This window comes from Micropterus dolomieu, linkage group LG22, assembly GCF_021292245.1.
Source record: "Micropterus dolomieu isolate WLL.071019.BEF.003 ecotype Adirondacks linkage group LG22, ASM2129224v1, whole genome shotgun sequence".
Classification (NCBI taxonomy): Eukaryota; Metazoa; Chordata; class Actinopteri; order Centrarchiformes; family Centrarchidae; genus Micropterus; species Micropterus dolomieu.
The window spans coordinates 10,226,351-10,248,101 of NC_060171.1; the positions used below are offsets into that span (position 1 = coordinate 10,226,351).

General features: G+C 38.7%; 2 protein-coding genes across 3 annotated transcripts in view; both read left to right on the forward strand.

Moving 5' to 3' along the window:
• The first annotated feature begins 593 nt into the window (after positions 1 to 593).
• Positions 594 to 4,235, forward strand: avpr1aa (arginine vasopressin receptor 1Aa). Of its 2 annotated transcripts, XM_046038649.1 has the most exons (3): positions 594 to 1,614; positions 2,558 to 2,871; positions 3,655 to 4,235. In XM_046038649.1, the coding sequence occupies exons 1-2, from the start codon at positions 666 to 668 to the stop codon at positions 2,845 to 2,847; spliced, it is 1,239 nt and encodes a 412-aa protein (XP_045894605.1). In that variant the 5' UTR covers positions 594 to 665; the 3' UTR covers positions 2,848 to 2,871; positions 3,655 to 4,235. The 2 variants fall into 2 exon arrangements, with proteins under 2 accessions (XP_045894605.1, XP_045894604.1); XM_046038648.1 differs by having other exon boundaries at positions 2,558 to 4,235.
• Positions 4,236 to 20,343: 16,108 nt separating this feature from the next.
• ppm1h (protein phosphatase, Mg2+/Mn2+ dependent, 1H) overlaps positions 20,344 to 21,751 on the forward strand; it is a 35,933-nt gene continuing 34,525 nt past the window's right edge. Inside the window, exon 1 of the mRNA XM_046038317.1 lies at positions 20,344 to 20,810. Within this exon, the coding sequence (XP_045894273.1) occupies positions 20,578 to 20,810 (233 nt within the window). The 5' untranslated portion in view covers positions 20,344 to 20,577. The remainder of the gene's footprint in view (positions 20,811 to 21,751) is intronic.

Sequence of the window (21,751 nt, forward strand, 5' to 3'; positions counted from 1 at the left end):
AAATGCAACATCACAGTTAAATAGCTATGTTTGACATGTCTTCATATAGCACTTTGAAATATTTATATATTCTTATTATAACTGTGTGTTACCCATCTTGCTCCCTCGTAGTTTAGCAGATTTATTCTGTGACTTTTTAATGCACACAAAATTGCTTTCTATATGACTTAGGCTATGACTGGGAAGATCTGTGGTGATGTGGAAGTTGTGCACACCATGGGGAAGGACTTTGTTGTGCACTGCAAAAAATACTCATCCATCATCTACTCAAAAGGTCGCAAAACAAGTTTCGTTTAAATATATCTTGATTCAGTAAGGCTCTAAATCAGTGCAATTTCAAGAAAATGTGCCTTCAAATAAGTTGCACGAATCATGAACACCTATGTTCCTTATAAATGCCAAGTCCTGCACGGTGCACATATATAAACTTGTTTTAGGACTTATCACCGTAAAAAATAAATTTTGACGGTGTTTTATTTTTTGCAGCGCATTCGCGTTACGCACACACATGAAATTTGATTCAGTTTAAAAAGCCCCGACAGCAGCCCAAGTCAGAGAGCAACGTGTTCCTCTCTGAGCATCAGGTAGCTCCATATACGGATTGGAGAGGCTCTTCACAGCCCCTCTGGCACTGTATCTGTTAGGGCGCATAGAGGGGCAGTGCCATGCACACTCCTGACTATGCGCTGCTCCTGAGCGGAGGGAACCAGTCTCTGGTTTTCGGTCCCACTAATGACCTAGCGATGGGAACAGCTGGAAACTACACCGTCTGCCCGAACGGGTCCGATCCGTTTGCCCGAAACGAGGAGGTGGCCCAAATCGAGATAATGGTCCTGAGCATCACATTCGTGGTTGCTGTGATTGGGAATGTGAGCGTCCTGCTGGCAATGTACAACACTAAGAAGAAGATGTCGCGGATGCACCTTTTCATCAAACACCTCAGTCTGGCTGACCTAGTGGTCGCCTTCTTCCAGGTGCTGCCGCAGCTCTGCTGGGAGATCACCTTCCGCTTCTACGGTCCAGACTTTCTCTGCAGGATAGTCAAGCACCTCCAGGTGATGGGGATGTTTGCGTCCACCTACATGATGGTGATGATGACCCTGGACCGTTACATTGCCATCTGTCACCCTCTGAAAACCCTCCAGCAGCCCACCCAGCGCTCCTACACCATGATCATCTCCACGTGGATGTGCAGCCTGGTGCTCAGCACTCCGCAGTACTTTATCTTCTCCCTGAGCGAGATCAAGAACGGCTCGGACGTCTACGACTGCTGGGGTCATTTTATCGAGCCGTGGGGCGTCAAGGCGTACATCACCTGGATAACCGTGGGCATCTTCGTCGTGCCCGTGGTCATTCTCATGATGTGCTACGGGTTCATCTGCCACAACATCTGGAAAAATATCAAATACAAGAAAAGGAAAACGATGGCTGGCGCCTCGAACAAGAAAGGGCTAATTGGGAAGAATTCAGTCAGCAGCGTTACGACTATATCAAGAGCCAAACTGAGGACTGTTAAAATGACTTTTGTCATAGTTTTGGCGTATATTGTTTGCTGGGCGCCGTTTTTCATAGTACAGATGTGGTCTGTGTGGGATGAAAACTTCCAGTGGGCTGGTGAGTACTGACGAAATGAACGTAGAAATGTATTAATCATTACTCAATTTGAAAACTTTTACAGCTTTAGGAATGATGTGAAGTAAAGCCAAAAAATAACAGCACACAGCATGCACTTACCAGAAAGAAAATCTCACCATACCCCAAAAAAATTCTTATTTGGCACACAAAAACAAAAATATGCGTAGTGTAAACAATGATAAATACTACAAAGATAAATTATTTTTTAAATCGATCTATTCTATACAAGCCGCTTCATTTAGCCTACATGAAATAGCTGAGAGCAGCACTGCGAGCCTTCAAAATAAAAATGTCACCGTTTCACCACTTATCTACACTTAATGAGGGTTAAACTAAGAAATCTGGGGTCCCTGATATCTTTATTTTAGTCTTCCACTTTCTCAAAATGTCAGCCTCCTCAGCTGTGGGCTCTTAGAAATGCCACCACCTTTCACTTCAAGCCAAATCTATTCTTAAATTTTATCTAAAATATTTTATCCATCCATCCATCCATCGTCAACCGCTTATCTTGTGTACAGTGTCGCGGGGGGGCTGGAGCCTATCCCAGCTGACACTGGGCGAAAGGGTATGCCCTGGACAGGTTGCCAGTCCATCCCAGGGCTAAAATATTTTATCTTGAAATAAAATTACTGGAATTAGGTGATAAAGTCCCTTGTATGCACTTTCTTTTGATTTTTGAACTTTTCAGACAGCAGCAGACAGGTTGCTTCACTATTATCAAGAAAATGATCAAATATAAATTTGATTTGCAACTTGTTGAAGAGTGTGCATTTGGCAGATTGTTTTCTTCTTTCAAGAAAAATTAGGCTTTACATTTCAACACCAGATGAACTGACTTACTGAGACATTACTGCAGCCTAGCCTGTACCAGATGTTTTGTGGATTAATCATCCTTTTCCTCTTTCCTCTCTCTGTTCTCTAGATTCTGAGAACACAACAGTGACTCTGTCTGCGCTCCTTGCCAGTCTCAACAGCTGCTGTAACCCGTGGATTTACATGATCTTCAGCGGTCACCTCCTCCAGGATTTTGTACACTGCTTCTCATTCTGCCACAAAGTGAACACTGACTTCAAGAAGGAGGACTCTGATAGCAGTCTACGCAGAACAACGTTGCTGACTAAAATGACCAATCGAAGCCCTACGGGCAGTTCTGGCAACTGGAGAGAGCTGGACAATTGGGCTCCCAAGTCCTCCATTCAGATAGATAATTAAATTATGTCTGGCAATGGCATCAAGGTACATATAGCACGCAGTATTAACTCATCTTAACATTAGGCATTATTGACAGTAGTTGAAATGCCCCCCAAACTCCAAAAATCTATAAAGCAAATCAAGCTTTTTGCATGTAAATCAAGACACAGGGTGAAGACATATGGTGGAGACAGGAAATATGGACACAGTACTTGTGCTTCTTCTTGCTGGATTTTGTGTGCATATTTGTTTTCAAAAAACATCAACAAAAATGTAAGTTTTAAACGGGAAAGGGAGTGAAATTGCAAAGTCACGCTTTTATATCACCACAATTGTTTGGAAAATCACTACATGCTGATGGTTGTGTTGTGTTGAATTTAGTTATACTTTTTCTGGAGTCTTAACATGATTCCTTTTGATGCTTTTAATAGAAAAACACTTTTCCAGTAATACTGATGTTTTTACTGGCGGTTATGTCTCCCAGCAGTGCCGCCGAACACCCTTTCCTGTTAGAGTGTTTACAGAGACAAAACTTACGTAGCAGCCAGGAGGTGTGTAGTGGTGAAAACAACTCTTCCGGACCGCACGTTTCTAAGTAACCAAAGCAGTCACCTCATCCTTTGTGATAGCTTTCCATTTTGTTGTTTTTCTCAGAACCAGATTTAATGGCTTTTGTAAAAATAAAAAATAAAAACGGAAAGAAACCAACCTTTCCTTTGACCTATGAAAAAAAGAAAACATTTTTTGCTTGTGCTTGTGGTTTAGGCTGCATGTATTAATTGGGCCCTTGCATGCATCCATATTTTTTTTAATTATTTCATCTTGCAGGCAACATGCTGTGTGGATCCCTAAAGAGTGGCTGTCAGTTCTGTTGAGCAAAGGCAGATGGGATCCCCTTGAAAATAGCAGGACATTAACACACACACACACATGCACACAGTGTATGGGATGGCGGGTGTTTGATGAAGTGAGATTGGCCACAGCTGGAGGAGTCTACCTACCCACCCCCAGACCTATCCCATGGCTTTCACAAAATTTTGGGGAGAAGGTCACACATTCCAAACACTCTATGTACTATTCCTGAATTTTTTTTTTCTGACATCCTGCACCATTTGGGGTGTTTGTTTATTGGCTACATTTACATTCTACACAGAAACTATTTTCTGAAATTTGAATTTTCTTCTACCATTAATGTGATGTGCAGCACCGCAATGGTTGTCAGACCACCATGAGAACCCCCCAAAAATATGTATGTTGTAGTAATGTATCAACTCATTTCTTTATGCGTGTATATTATTTTTGTACATAAAAGGCACATAAATATTTGTAAATAGGAGTAATATATGTAAATCTGTTCGACATGAATTATATGTGTCTGTAATGGCTTGTGCACATTGAAAATAATCTAAATATCCTATAAATATATATTATAATTATGATGCACTGAATATTACACTGGCTTTGTCTCCTGTTTTTACAACCATGGCAAGGATGGCTTCACTGTTTATGCTTCATACAGTTGCTACACAACCATATAAATCTGTGATGTTATTTTTGCTGAAAATTGAGCAATTTGGAACTTATATCTCTAGCCAATCTAAGCACTTTCAATCTGCCAAGCATCAGAATTATGCAACAGCATGACCTTTCAATTGAAACTAATGCAAAAAAGAAGTTCTGTTAAAGAGTGGCTTCAAGCCAACAAGCTGTCCACCCACACAAAACTTATAATATATGAACAGATACTGGTAATAGCTGCTAAGAATGAAAATTTACCTTTAACTTTCATCATGCTCATTCACATGGTAGAAAGTAGTTGCAAAGAAGAGTGGTTACAGCAAGACTTATAAATTGTTGGGTGTAACATTGATGTCTTTTCTGGAAAGATGTGTTGCTATTACATTTATAAAATCTTATTTTTCTGTGTCTTGAGAAACCACCAATGTATTGGTGTGGTGTTATAAATCAAAGGAAGATCTCAAAACCTGGGCAAATCAAATCAAATCTGCATGACACCACTTGAGTTCAGTGAGAAAATATTTTTGATCTGACACTTGAACTATCTACTAGACTCCACCAAGTAATTTGACTTGATTATTTAATGATATTATTGTCTAATTGAATTATCACATTCTTAAAAAAACATGTTACACCTCTTTTAAAGTCATAATGTAATAATGCAGTGATATTCAGTCATTAAATAAATTTTTTAGTCTTTATTGCATCATTGACTAATCTGAGCCAGATTTTAAACATTGTTTTGAAGAGTTGGTGATCAACTATTTTCGCAGATTTCCCTTATAGTAACTAAACCCTCCAGAACACCTTGATTCGCTATAGTTCAGTTTATCTCTGACCATCCAACCTCATCTGGTAGTCATATCACAGAGATATATGAGAGGGGAATCAAAATACTTTGGTATTTTGTATTTTAAAAAAGACTGTAAAATACGTAAGTTTACATGATGACATCATAAAAAAACACTGCCTCTCATTGGTGCCTACTAAGTAATTTGCTCAGACTTGTTGAGATCAGAACAGAAAATTGATCCAGACGCGAAGAAGGTGAAGATGTAAAGCTGTCCATCGATTTTTTTAGCATAAATTGCTACAATTCTTAACAGTTCCAGTTTTGGTGTTCATTTTAGTAGCGTAGGGTAAATCGTTTACCAACTATTTCACCTGAGTAGCAGTCCTCACACTTAATGTTAGCTTACTATTTTCAGCCTAATTCAAGATTTTATCAGTTGTGCGTGAAAAAAATTATGAAGCGTTTTAGAGTTATTGTACATTACTTTATAATGCCAAGAGATGGTGTAACTTGTTAAGTTGCCTTATTGTCATTAACGTTGTGCTGCCATGCCATTAAACAACAGGTTGTCAACCCATCCACAATTTGTGTTTGTTGTAGCTCACAATTTCTTAAGTCAAAGTGTGAAATGGGGGCTATTTTGTGTTTTGTGAGAATTGTTCCCAAATAAATCTGCTATTTAACAAGATTGTGTGAGCATTATATGAGAAAATGCACACTTCCAAGTGTTTCTCCCTCATTTGCTAGTCAGAACGAGATCGGAGGCAGACATAGGAGCATGGAGAGGCAGTAACCTATGAGGAGAGACATAAGTGAGAGAAAGGCAGAAAAAGAAGAAAGTGTTAAGGAGTTACGCAAGTAGGAGTTTATAGCCTATGCTGCACACCTGAAACACTCATTCATCAGTGAAAAATATAATTGATCCCTTGCAGCTGCTTACCTGTTTTACATGCAGTTAAATTCCATTAATGGTATTGATTCCTCCAAAGCTACTGGATACAATTATGAGTCATTAATGTTAGTTAAAAATTAAACTGTTGGTTACTTTAAAACTAACCTTTATCTGTGAGGTCACAGGGATCTGTGAATAATGAGTCATTAGGCAGAGAAAAGCTGATGATCTCAAACATTGGTCACTTAATCAACCGAGTCAGCGTTCTGGTGAAGGGATTGATCAAACAGGTCAGAAGGTTTGTGAAGTGATTTCATGGAACATTATGAAATACTAAAATATATTAATTTATTTTGATACATGGCATGACTGCTGTATTTTGTAGTTCATTTTGATACACTAAAAATTAGGGTATTTGGTGTTACGGGGTGTGGTGTGTGGACAGAGAGGACCCAAATGCAGCACTGAGGGAAGGAGGTTTATTTAGGGAAAAAGGGTGAGAGGGACTGGAGTGGAGGGAGAGGTGGACGTCGGGGAAGTACAGGCACAGGGAACCAAGGAGTCAGGGGACCAGGGAGCCGGGGAACACAGGGGCCGAGCAAGCGAGGAGAGGCGGGGAAACAGGGAGGACGCCGTGAGGGAAGTCCGAAGAGGAGTGGGCCAGTGGATGAGCCCAGCCGAACGGAGGACGAGGGTGAGTGTACCTGGGAGGGAAACAGACAGAGAGACAAGGTTAGGGAAGACAACGACAAGGCACAGGGTAAGTGTGAAAAAACAAGAAACATGGACGCTTGAACACAGAAGTGGCACCAGGTATGGAGCAACGACGATCAAGCAAGGACGGTGTGGAAAACCGGGGTTGAAATACAGGCAGTCATGAGGTGATTACTGGCAGGTGTGGCAGGCTGACGAGGTGGCTGATGAGTTGCAGGTGCAGGTAGTTGGCTGGGCTCAGGAGCAGAGGGAGAGAGAGCACACAGGGGAGAAAACACAGGGAGGCGGGCAGAGAACAGGAAACCAAGGGAAAAAAACAGAAAAACTGTTAAAAAGGAGAAAAAACCAGGACACTCACCGTCAGCCGGGCTGCCACCACAACATTTGGTATCTTATTGTCCCGCGACCCTGTACGCAGGACAAGCGGTTAACGATGGATGGATGGGTATCTTATTGTAAAATACATTTTGATGTATCTTTGCCTATGTCTGCCTACCATAAGGGAAGGAGGTGTTCATTATGAGCAAAAAATGAGAACAAAACAAGCATCAAGCAATACGGTTGCTGTAGCTATGAACATATCTCAAATTCCCAGTGTAGCACTTGCTCTGCATCTCAAAAGACATGCCAGTCATCAAGTTCCATGCTTCTGAAAGTCTGGCCATGCTTACATGATCTGGGCTAAGGTCATCAGTCAGAATCTAGACCAAGCAAAAGCAGTCAATGTCCAGAGAGATTTGAAAAACTATGACTCTAACTTAGGCAGCCAGAAAACAGTCACATCCTATTATAAGGATAACAAAACTAATAGCAGTGCCATAAAAGAGGCTTTTTGTTCCAGTTCAACACTGACTTTTCGGCTCATAAAAATAGACACGTTCCTCTTTCCATTCAACACATTTCTCTTTTTAAAATGTGTCAACTGTAATTGATCAGTTTCATCATTGGGTTCTTTTGCACTTGGGTCACTTTTATTTTGCCACGACACAGGAGAAAAAGAATCACTGAGAAAATGTGTTTCCCTTTATAGTCTTTCATTCATACAGTGTAGTATGAAATTAATGGAGTAAGAAAAAATACCTGGGTCCGGGGTCTTTGAAGAGCAACAGCAACACACCTTTATGTTCTCTGAGTGTTTTATGTATCAATACAGTACAGGCAAAGCAAGCAAAATCATAGGTGGAGTGGAAGTATAGAGGACGAACAAAGAAGTGGAATTTAACAGATCTGTGTCCTTAGTATAGAAAAACATTTGGATAGTGCATTGTGCTATAAAAGTAAACAACTTCCACCATGTCTTTCCTTCCTTTTCTGTTTATCTGTACCACAGCTGGCTTTCCTCCGCCTGGCACGCTGGTCTTTCCTCAACAAAATACCAAAACCATTATTGGCCAGCAAGCATAAACGAAATAGGCTAAAGCAGAAAGGTTGATTTTTTACAAATGGAAATTCATATTTGTGGCTGAATTAGACTACTGTTGGTCAGTGTTAACCTAGCAAGACAGATGTGTTAGTTATGAGTGGATTGGACATGAACAAGTCTTTAACACAGGAAGTTCTTTCAGCACTCTGATCGGAGGAGTTGGATGAGATGAGGCTCTCTTGGCATCTCTGCCTCCATTACGTGAAGCCTCCCCCTTCCTGCTCCATTGTTCTCCTTCCATCGTACTTGAAAACAACACACATCTCTATTTACTGTTGTGTTGTTTAATCACTCCCCAGGGGTCATTCATTTCATTCAAACAAGCAGTTCTAAACATGCTGATACGCAAACTCTGGAATTCGATCAAACGTTGTTTTCTGAAACTTGTCACATCCTTTCAGTGTGAAGAAGACAGAATAGTAAGAAATGTAAAGAAGAGCACAAACACCCACTAAATCAAGTTTGGAATAAATCACCGCATATTGACAATATTGGCCTACCAAGGAAAGTGATAACTGCTGCTGCATAGCTTGTCCTATTTATGTGTTCAGAGGGGGGTTGCTTAACAAAACTCTTAAAACGCTGTAATCAAAACTTTTTACTTCTGATGTGTACAGTTGTTTGTCTTTTGTCTACTTCCAGTCTAAACTGTCAGCATATTTCTTGGGTCAGCTCAGTGGCTATAAGTTATTGTTTCCTATGAGCAAAGGAAGCTATTCCTGGTATTCATTGCTGAGGTCCTTGAAAGGGGGACCACAGGTTATGACTGTAATTTGGATGACACAAGAATATACAATTTGTCTTTGCTAATATTCCAACAGAAAAAAACTTTATCAATAAAGTAAAATAAAAAATAGATAAATACTATCTATATCTTAAATGGTGAACCAAGGGCATGGGTTTGGTTTCAACAATGGTAGGGACAGTGCAGTCATAATTACTAAGGCCACAAGAGGCCTAACAAGTAATATAAATGTGGTTCATTCTAAGCTGCTTGCACAGATGACCTATACTGCTTCATTTTTGGGGATGTGAATGGCATTGGAAAGAGGCCAGGGGTTTCAGATGTCATTCGACCATTTGACAAGCACTTTGTTTGAAGCAGCAGTTTCGCCAACTCTGCTTCTGATTTGCTAGTAGTCGTTGCCACGGTTGGTTAGGGCTAAGGTAGGGGGGCAGGACTTAATGTTGAAGATGGTGTCCGTCAAGTGTGAGTTGTGGAAAGTCTGGTGGGGAAAAAAACTATGTGTTGAAGCGCTGATACCTTTAAGGAACATGACCTTTTCTCTATCATGACCTTCAGCTCAAATATTACATTTTCTCCCAAAATTGGTAAGGATCTAAAAAGGAAGACAAAAAACTCAATGTCTGCAAACAACCAATAACTAATTATGAACTGACAAGCTCTGACTCAGCTTCACACAGCTAATAGCTATACAGCCCTTTACTCCAGTTTCTCAAATAAGTCATCAAATATTTAATTTGTTGTAAGATCCCGCAGCATCCCGTCACTTGAAGGCTGCACACAGATGATAGACTCACTCTGTGAACGTCCAAACCAGGTGGGAACCAACGGCAGAGCTAGGGAGGTGAGATGCGAAGCTACTACTACTACTACTACTCCCTCATCCAGACGCCGCATGTACCTGAATGCATAGAACATACACAATACAAAACATATGTGAAAACAAACATAGGTAACACATCTGTGCCTTATTGAAAAATGCTCAACAAAAATAGTTGCAAGATATACAGTCTGTTATATAGAATATATAGTGCTATGTATACATTCTAAATATACTGTATGTGTGTGTTTATTTGACACAAAGATGTTAAGCTTTATTATTAGAGATGCACACCACAAGCACTAAAATAAGACACGCATGTGATGCCTTGTTGCGTTGTTACCTAGAAACCTATGGCAGTTTAAATTGGCTTGGTGGACAATGATTAATGAAGTGTCACTGCAATAGTTTTTACTGCTCATGCCAACAGGCCAGGGAAAAAATGGACCATCTGTAATTATGAAAGCCTTATTTGTACTAGTGGAGAGAGGTTCTTAATGCCTTCCTGCTCGGTTAATGCTGCATGTTCCAGCATCTTACAGAGGCAAACAGTTGTCTTCCTAGTAATGTGTTCAGTTATAAGTGACTGGATTTTGGTAATTTTTTTTCTTGCATTATTGCATAAGAGCATAGAGAATGGAGGTTGGACGTAGGATGACTAGCTGGCATGCTGCGAAAGTTCTGCATGTAGCATTTCATCTAGTTATATTTGCAATCAGATCCAAAGACAAAATCCTCAGTCAGACAACTGAGTTGTGGGATCTCTTAAACACACACACAAATAAAGATCGATGGCTAATGGTCGATGTTTCTAGTATGGGAAATGAGGCTAAGAGTCAGTTTATGAGCAAGCTTTGTAAAAACTATGGAAAGCGCAGTATTTCTCTTTATTTTCATTATTAAATCTCTAACCAGCAGCTAAGTGTTGGCTAATCAGTAAAACCCGGAACACACACAGGACACAGAGTGACAAAGACTTACAATGTGGTGAACTCCTTTGCACAGAGATGTAACCCACCAAGCATGTGTGCAGTTTGATCAACAACTCAATTATTACAGCAGCCCATCTCCAGTTCTGTGATGTAAAGTAAAATCCCTTTGCACTGTGAAAAAAACACCACTGTCAAACATGTGCCTGTGGGTCATGTGGTTACCAGTCTTCTGATGGTCTACTTTAGGCTAATGTCTCAAAACTAAAGCAGTTGTGATGGACTATATGCAGCCACTTTAAATTATTTGAGTAATTAATAAACTTACCAGGTAGTAATTTTTAATATAAATAGAGTAAAGGCCATGATTGTGTTGTCTGAGTTGGCTGAATGTTTTTTATTGAAGGGTCTATTGGTGCCTATAGTTGCTTAAGCTCATTCAAATTTAAAATATTCTGACTAAGCAAAGAGTTTTCTTTATCATTACACCAGGTAAAATAGAGGCATTATGTTTCCACCTCTCCATTTACAGCGTAGGCTATGGAGTGTTAGAGACTACTTTGTGTGTCATTGTCTTGAGGTATAAGGAAGCAGTAACTAACAATTTCTACGTAATAAACAAGGTGTTGTTCTCTGTGATTACATGTGGGCTTCTTTTATGATGATGTGTGCCAATCAGGCATATGAAGACACCAAAATTATCAATGTGGAACTGGTACAGGCACAGTTAATGGATAATACAAAAAAAAAACAATAACAACAAGTAACTGGATGAAAACAATTGAAATTGGACCATACATGATAACATATCAGGGAGTGATATCTTACAAAATGCATTTTTTGCATTCTAGAAATAAACTTAAAATTGTAAACCAAGAATTACATGTGAATGCAGCTTAGACTGATGTCATCACACTAAAAAATACATTCCTAAAACTTATTTCCTGCCCTCATGTGAATGTAATGGCACAGATCCCTGGAACACAATTTTGATTCTAAACTATTCCAGTTATTTCACTGCAAGTACTTTCAACAAAACACTGATTTAATTTGTAATTTTCTTTCCCTTGGTGCTTTGTTATTATTGCCGACTATCTTTTTAAAATGACTGTCCTAATGAAAGATACAAAAACAAGGGGGTGACTCTTCTATGAAATACATATGACCTAAACTGAAAAAGCAGTAGTGAGTCAAAAGAGGCCCTTCTTTTTGTATATCGGAGAAAGCAACAGTCGTCCAATAATATGTCATACAAGAGCGGGAGCAAAAATTGCACAGTTTTATAATATTAATTGACCAGAGACTACAGTTAACACATTCTTTGTTTTTGTTTACTCTACTTTAAATATGTCCCTCTCCAGTAATAAAAACATTATATAAGACCAGAGCTTGTGTGATTGGTGAAAGTTCTCCAAAAACAACACATACACGTGCAACAACAACATATGTATCCTGCTTTTCCATTGGCAGAGACAAACTAACTTTGCAGGAGGAAGGTGTTGTTTACTGTAAAGTGAGGACGACAATAACAAATGGTCAGAGCCCTGACCACCCCTGCTTTACCCTCTGACGGGCCAGATGGGAATGGAATCTGAACTTATCAACAGCAATAAATCACACACCAGCCCTGGTGGTGGTGTGTGGCCGGTGCAATGTTAGTATTCTCTCATTGCGTCACACAAAAACACACCACCACCTATGCTTGGTTTTGTTGGCTCCACGTGTATCCACCGTAGACATGCAGACATATGTACTTAAGGTAACACAGGCACATATGCATACACACACAAACAAATCAACACATTCCTCTTTTTTTGCAAAATAGTGGTCAGATAAAGTTTCTCCTGAAAGATTATCGGTACTCTGGTGACATCTGCTGGTCAAAGATTAAAACGACAAGCTGCTCACAAAACGTGGGAGAGGAAAAATCCTTGATTTTTTCACACACACACACACACACACACACACACACACACACACACACACACACACACACACATGCATTCATAGAATCTATGGCCAATATCGTTTTACTCTAAAATGAACACTACATACAAAAATCTTAGAGAGTCCTTTTCAGTGTGTTAGTGGCAGGATAAGTAGCAAATTAGTAATTGTAAATGTTCTAGTACAGTATATTAACAGAAGTAGTGCAGTAATGTGCGGCAGCACGACTAGTAGCAGTATAAAAAAGGGTAATAGTATCATTATTGTATTTATAGTTGTGTGTGGTGATGTTGCATTTAGTGCAAACCGTGGAACTGCCTCCCAGAGGGTTTGAGGGAGTGCACTTATGATGAACAGGTTTCAAAATTCTGAATAAAGGCTGACATTTTCAGCCTCACTAGTGGCATGGCTCTGTGGATGGTGATTTCAATTGGCTGGTCTGTCTGTGCATTGCAGTTTTTTTTAATTGCTAGCATGCAGTGGTAGAAACTGAAGCAGCTTTTTCAAAACTCAAAACAGTCTGCATTACCAACATTCATCTTGGCCAAACCGACCACAACACTGGGAGCAATTTTCCCACAGATAAACCTGACCTAGAAACACTAAGAACATGCAGCATTACATAAATGATGCTTTTTTTATCTTTGAAGTTAGAATGATTTCTTGCATAAATCAGTATTTCCTGATAGAATGAGAATAAAATATTTTCACTGTATTGATTGTACTAAAGCATATGTAACAAGAATACATCAGAAATGTAGACATTTGCTTCAATATCCTTTACAGCATTTTTTCTATATCACTGCATATAGTAATTTACTTACAAATTTACAAACAAATTCCTAAACTTTCAGTGTTGCAATACAGTTTTTTCTAAGTTGTTTATACAGTAACACTTGAAAAACAATGACCACAACCTTTAATTCATGTACCAACCCCAATGAACCAAGTCCGCTGAAATGCATGCACATTTCCTGCTTTACACTCAGACTGCAGTTCTAAACCAAACTTTGTTTAAAACACTACACACAGTTCTCTATGCACATAGAAAAGGGCATCACTTTGTGCTGAAAAGTGGTGGGGACATTTAAGGGCTCAGATTAGTGGTGCACTGATACACTTATCTCACGAAACGTGACCAAGCTCAATTTTGGTCTCATGAGAATAAGACCAGTATAATAAATATAACTACTACAATATATGATTGGGTGGATCTGGGGGTCGAATCCAAGAAGATTTTGAGCATTAAACACATTTAAGACATTAAGACAGACATTTTCCCCACCAATTTATGGTTGAAATGTCTTTACAAGAGAAACACAAAATTCAAGTGGCAGGTAACAATTCAAAATATAAAAATATAATGGAATATAATGTAGTAATCAGAAGCTTATTATTATTTTTTTTTTTACTTAAGTTACTGTCTTGGACAATGAGTCATTTGTTTCTTAGATATTTACATTGAATTCATGTTTTCTTATTGTGCAAATAAACCTTTCTCAAAGCATTTACATTTATTATTTAACATTTTTTGTTGCAAGCTATTTTTCAGAACCATTTTAACAAATACTTTTAAAAAGTGATGGGGACAAAATCAGCCATTTCAAGTGGTAGGGACATGTCCCTAGCGTCCCCAGTGTAAATGACACCTATGCATAGACGTAAACTAGCCTATATACAGTTTATTACAACTGCTTACACACAAAATCTCTGTATGTCACACGATTTTTTAAACCTTTCACTCAAAGAGCAAAACCTCACCTCAAATCTCCAAAACCATGAGCTATTTCCCAGATTTTCATATAGTTTTCAATTGCAAAAAACACTTTTTTCAAAACACTACACATAATACTCTACCCAAGAAACAAAAATCTAACAGGAAGTGACTTGTTTTCTTGTTCAAAACAAAACCAATCAAAATGCTACATTTATTCACCGTTCAGCGCCGACAAAACGTAGCAAAATGTTTTTTTCAATGGAAACGGTGGTTCCCTGAACACCCCACGCAAGCGCACTGCATTTCCCTGCCTTCTTAACAACGTTGTGTTTACAAACTTGTCGCAGCTGATTGGGTAACACCTGAGACACGCCCACCAAACGGGAGAAAACATAGCTCGAAGCTTTGCGTTGCAAGGAAACATGTCGTTCAACCCGAAAATGTTGCAAACCATTGCAAAATGTTTTGAGATTGAACTCGCTCCACGTTACACACCCACTCCTCACAAGTGCAAACACTAACTGCTTAACTAATCATTAACCAATCACTGTCTTAGTATACCAGCCCAACTTGAGTGGCTTTACATTGGCATCCATAATTTGAACCTTCAGAAATTAGAACAGGTTGCAGCAATCTAATTAATAATTAATTAATATTTCAGCAGTACAGTTTTTTGGCAATAAAAGTAAAAATTATACTTTTGGTTTACATATATTTATGGTTTCCTTTCTTGTATGCTATTGTATACAACACTGTGCTACTGTTACACTGTTTTGCCAAATAAATATCTTCTGTATCAACATTGTATTGGTATTTACAATGTACTTTTCAGCACATCTTAGCAGATTACTTTAACTCCAAAACATTGTATGGAAATGTGTACATAAGCCTGCAAGACAAAAGAGCTTTTGATTTAAAATAACAGTGTGTAAATGGTATATCTAATAATTTACTATTATGAAAAAAGTGATTGCCATCTGATGCCAATGCTTCATTTTGGGATGTGTTTGTGGCATTTTGAATGCAGTGTTTTAGTTTGGTACATATGTTGGTATGAGGCATTTTGTATTTTGTGTGAGCAATTTTGGGATTTGTGTGTAGAGTATTGAAAAACGGAGACATAGTTCTGAATACATGTGGAAGCAACTGTAATAGAGTTTTTCTCGATTGCTTAAATACGTTATGCCTCTTTTTCTCAAAACTCTAAACACAAATCCACAACTTCTCAACCAATTCCCCAAACATCCTATTTTCAGGTCAAAATGAAACTTTGCCCTCAGACATAACACACAAGTCCTCAAAAACACACACACTGCAACACAGTCTTACAGACTGGTGAGATCAATTTAAAACAATCCTACAAAAACTGGTTTTTAGTAATGTTGCTTGTAGTTCTCCCCCTCAGAAACCTTTTCACGTGATGAAGTTCAACATGTTGACAGTTCAACATACCAAACAACTAATTATTCTGCCTCAGCGTCCCGTCTTTGGTCTGGGACAGGCTAGAGATTCTTGTTCTCCACCTCCTTCTCCTCTCCCTACTCCTCCTCTGTTTCCCTCCTCCTCCCTCTACCTCCACCTCCTCTTCCTCCCTCCTCCTCCGCCCTCCTCCTTCTCTGTCTCCTCCTACTCTTCATCTTACTTCTATCCCACCTTCTGCTCCAACTCCTACTGTTCCTCTTCCTTCACCTCTTCCTCCTCTCCATACAGCTCTTCCTCCTCCTCCTCATCTTCCTCCTTCTCCTCTCTGGTGTCCTCTATGTCTTGCTTCAGATTTCTCTGGATCCATTGTTCCAAACCTGAATGAACTATCTATTGAAGGTTCTGATTGATGTGTTATCAATTTTGACTGTTTGTGTTTCCACCTGGGTAGTGAGCTCAACCTGTGCTGACTTGAGTGAACAATATTGAATGTTAGTGTTTTCTCAATGACTGCACGGTGTAGGCAATGAGAAATTAAGGAATTTGTGTGTAGAGTTTAGAGAAATGGGTGTGCTTTTTGAAAAATGGAGTTATGGTTTTGAAATTTTAGTTCAATAGCCTGGTTATAGTGTTTAACAAGCATTTTTTTTTTTTGATTTTAAGAAAAATATACAAATTCTCTGATTTCAGCTTCTCAAATGTGAATATTTTCAGGTTTACTCCTCTAGGACAGTACACTGAATATCTTTGAGTTGTGGACAAAACAAAACATTTGATGATGACACCTTGGGCTTTGAGAAACATTTTTCACCATTTTATGACATTTTATGGACCAAACAACAATTTGATTAATGAAGCAAATGATCAGATTAATCCATAATGAAAATAATCATATATATTCAGACATATATGTATAATCTCCTGTGAAATATGAGTTTACTTGATTTCTATAGTATGGAATAGACCAGGGTCCCATTTAGTGTTCTGGTTAATGTTTACTCACTATGTATGCTGTTTTCCCTGCCTAAGGTAAAGTACGTCCTCTCATGCATTCCAGGACACAAACTGGCTTATTATGCGTAATTAGGTCAATAGAGCTCTTTGCTGGCAAACTCATGAATTATTGATTGGATATAGTCTGCCAAACTGGTAACTCTACTTTCTTTGGAGTACATTCATTTTCACTGGAGACATTCTGTACAATGAGTGAGCTCACAGTTTTAATGGGTATATAAACTTATAATACGAAAATAAGGTACTTTACACTTCAGAGAGTCACATGCTGTGCACTGTCAGAAACAATCAACTTCAAACCTTACAAAAAAGCACATGCGAGTTTATTGCATGAAAAAAACACTTCACATGTTTATCACACATGGAGCCCATTTCATACGTAGAAAGGTTTACACTCAAAACAAGAATTTCACGTGTGATCTGAGGTCATGAAGGAAGTTGCCACGCCACCAATCCCCTTCACACTGGAAGTCTCCACTGGACAACAATTTTGAGAATAATCTAAAAGTTTCATAGCATGTCTGAGAATTGAATACACCATGTAAGACTTTAGTTTAAAACTTTAATTCTCTAACAACTTTAAACTCTTGGTTTAGTAAATATGTAATTTAATAGGGACATGGGGAGACATATCACTTGTACAACCCATTCTCCTACAAATTACATTCATATGCAACTAAGTTTCACTTCTTAATATGTTTTGGAATAAATGTAACACTATCCAGCTCATGTTCAAAGCTCCAAAGGAGGAAGTAATTTGACATCATATGTCAGCAAAAAAGCATAGAGGTGCTTGTTGTATTCTTGGATGGTTACACAAAGCATCTGACTTTGAAACGAGGAACCGGGTTTCATGCTTCAAGTCAGTGTTTACTTTTTCAATAATACTTTATTAATCAAAACCATAATCTTTTCCATATCACTAAACAAGGATTCACTGTCGACATATAACAAAAACTGAACAAAACAAAACAGAACTATTGTCAATGATTAATTTTATCAAATGTAACCTGGATGGGAGAAGACATAGGTTTTTGCAGCACAGATACATTTTTTGTAAGAGTGATCTTGTGGTCCTGTGATGTAAAGGGGCCATGTGTTAAAATCTAATTCTAAGACTTAATTGTTTTAGTTTGTTTTACATACATTTTGTTTTAATCTCATTTCCATGTAGTATTATTTGAGTATACTGGTGTCTGGGTGTACAAGGAAGCAGGAGTTGGGTGTGTCAGGGGCCAGTGAGGGCTGATAGAAAAGTTTTGGCCTGGGACAACCAAACAGGTTAATCTACCCATTGTTGACTTGAGACTTAAAGCAAATAAGTAATTCTCACATACCTGTAGAATTAGTTGTCCTACAAACATGATCATAAGAGATATAAATGTCTTAAATCAGTTGTACTTGTGATTATGTTGCAAAATGTGCATTTCTATTTGAAGGCTGATCAGATGTCTGCCAACTCTTAATAGACTCAAGCTAAATTTGGCTTAAGGGTTGTTGATAGAAGCAGTCTCTGTCCAAATGGCAACATTTTCCAGTGAACATTTGGCCTAAATGGATCTGATGTATCATTCCCAGATGAGTCCAGTTAAAAGTTCTTCAGACTGTCATGATTTAAAACTTCACCTTTCAACACTGCAGGTTCATGAATAGAAAGAAGCCTGTGAGTCTGATCTGTGGGTTGGCTGGCCTGCAGACTGTGCTATTGTGCTATTGTATAAAAGATCATTTCGTGAGCTTTACTTCTCCAAAATGCAGCTCTAAGTGTATCCACAAGTTCTTGATGTCTAGACACACATCCTGGTGGGTTGGCAGAACGCCCAGCCAATCAGATTTAAACTGAGTCACAGGGCAGAACAAACTGGAAAAAAAAATTAAATGACAAAGTAATATTAAACTGTCCGGATACATCATATTTGCAGTAATATCTCTGGGTTTAACTAATGTGTTGTGGTTATTGTAACCTCATCTAGGACAAAAGCTGATTTCTGTGTACTGAATTCATTACAGAGATCAGTTTGTTAAGTTCAGTGTCTGTCAGTTTGAAAGTACAGTGAACTCACTTTGAGGAAATGAAGATGCCAGAGTCTCATGTCTCAATTCTTCTATTTTATCCAGATGTATTATTTACCTTTTCCTCTATCTGCTATAATTATTGCCTCTTTTGAAGCACTGGATTACTTGTTTATATTATTATTATTACTATTATTATTATCATCATCATCATCATCATCATCATCATCATCATTATTATTATCATCATCATTATTATTATTATTATTACTACATGGATCATTTCATATATGAATTGCTTATTTGGTTTCTTCTCAATTACATTCTAGGTTGTCCACTCCTCTTATTTACAATGGATGTTTTATCAGGTACAAAGGGCATGCCAAAGTCAGCTGACTACACTCACACTGGCTTCCTGTGTTTGGTGTGTGTGTGTGTGTGTTTGTGTGTGTCATTTTTAGGTATCTTTTTATTCTTGAAAAGCTATCGTGATCAGGGATTGTGACCTTTAACACAATTAGGATTAAATCTAGCTGTTATAGGGGAACAATTTGTATTAATCCTTATGCTCTGTTTGGCGGCCTGGGAACACTGACTCCTCTTTAACAGATCAACAAACACATTCAGCATTTTTTTATCAGCTTAATGCTTTCATGACCTTTCCCAATTTTATGAGAACTGCCTGAATTGGAACTGTTAGTAGTTACATAAAATTGCGCATTACTTCTGTTTGGTGTCTAAATACAATGGATTTTCATGTGGTATATATCTATGACTGAAGCTGACAGTAATTTGTATGCAGCACCATTCCTCTCAAATCTTAAATCATTCTAATTCCATTTCTGTTATTGGAGTATTATCAGATGAGAGGTCTAACAGGGATTTAGACCTCTCAGGGTCCTAATTGACCCCAAAAGTACAAGTAACATCACTCTGTAGGATTATGTACATATATTTGTGTATGAATAACTTTTGACAAACAAAACAAATATATTATATTTGTATATATATATTGCATTTCTGTATAACTTATATATAACATGCACAAATGAAATATTGAAACATGAAATATTTTCTTATTTGGTGTAATAACAATGTTTAATGGTCATTTTAGAATTTTGTCACCTTCATCATATGAGCAAGGCAACCTGGAAGGGTTACCACTTCTATATTTTAGGTTTTAATGAGGCCAGAACAGTTTTTGCAGTTAATATTATTAACACATGTAGATTACAGCAGTTGGTTTGTGGGATCCCAAAAATTAGGAAGTAAAACCAGTGTCAACATGTGAAACATATTATACTAAATATAAACTGCAATTGTGAATATTATGTGTGTGTGCGTGTGTGTTATAACTCTCTTTGAATAATTGGATGAATGAAATAACTTCACAGACATGTGTGTTAATATGTTTTAATATGTAGTCCAAAATGAGGGCAAACTTTTCAGAGCATGGGTTAGCCCTTCATTACGCTGTGCCTTGCCCCAAGAAGTAACTCCGGTATTAAGCACCTTTGACCTCCAGCACTGTCAACAGTAAGCTGCTCACTGAGTTGCCAGTGCGGCCAAATCCACCAGCAGCAACCGGTTTGTCACGTGACTAGCGTGCAGCGCTGCCTGCCTATGTGTGTGTGTATGTGGCTTTATTTCCGTGTTCACAGGAGGGCAAGCTGAGCTGAATGAGTTTTCACGGCGGCTGTGTGTCTGTCTTTCACGCCGCGAAACTGCGTCTCAGTGCGGGGATCTGTCGGGCGGGGGAAAACTCGCTCATTCGCATCTCCTGGACCCACGCTGCTGCAGGACCATGCTCACGCGGGTGAAATCGGCAGTGGCCAATTTTATGGGAGGTATGGTGGCTGGTGGCCCCAACGGTGATCATCCCGGCGGCTCGGATCTGCCGCTGAAATTCCCGTACAGCAGACCGGAGTTCCTGGGACTTTCGCCGGACGAGGTCGAGTGCTCGGCGGATCACATTGCGAGACCGATCCTCATAGTGAAGGAGACCAAGCGGCTGCCGTGGTCCACCGGCTACGCAGAGTGAGTAACTTGTATGCGTCCATCTTTTCTTGCACAGCACACACAGCATCCTTCGGGAAGTGAGCGCGTCCTTACTGGACCACTGAGATCACTCACCAAGACATAAACAAAGGCACCAGCCGCTTCTAATATTATTATGTCAGCTTTTATGTGCATATGCTTGTTAAATTAAAAATCAGGTTAAGGCGCAGCAGCTGGCCTTTCTTGTAAATGACAGCCTACATTACTGTATAAACAACACAGACTCCTATGAGGCCAAGACCATGACACATAAGCATGCCTATCTACCAAAAGACAGGGTCTTTAGCCTTTATGGCCTTATAGGAATGCCTTATTATTGTGATAGTGTCGTTAGTAGATGGAAAATACCATTAAATAGGCTATAATAAGGTCAAGTAAGCTAATAGTGCAGACAGATAATAAGGAGATCAAGACTAAGCTGCACCCTCAAAAGTAGGTTTTATTATATTATTTGATATTAAATAGCAATGACATGTTTTATTGGCATAAGGCTCAGCAGGAAACCTCTAAAAAATAATCACCAGCGAACCACTTCTCCGGTTCCAGTGTTTTGTTGTGTGCACAGTCTTGTATTATTGTATTAATAGTTATTATTTTGCTTTTGTTATCTCAGTAAAGCCGGTACAACTTGACTGTAACCTGTAGATGTATGTTATGTGAAACACAACACGCACCTAAGATAATCTTTTTTATTATTGATATCACATCTTATGTTTGGGCATATGGAATCCATTTGCCACCCTGCATCCTCCTGCCACATGTGTAATAAACCAGCTATGTTTGATTTTAAAGAGAGCTATTACAAACAGTTTCAGTTCAGTGTAGCAGCTTGACTCATTAAACCTAAGTACTTTGCTTCTATAAACGGTGCACAAAAAATGTCACAACAAACATGAGATGATGCAGACTTGGTGAAATAT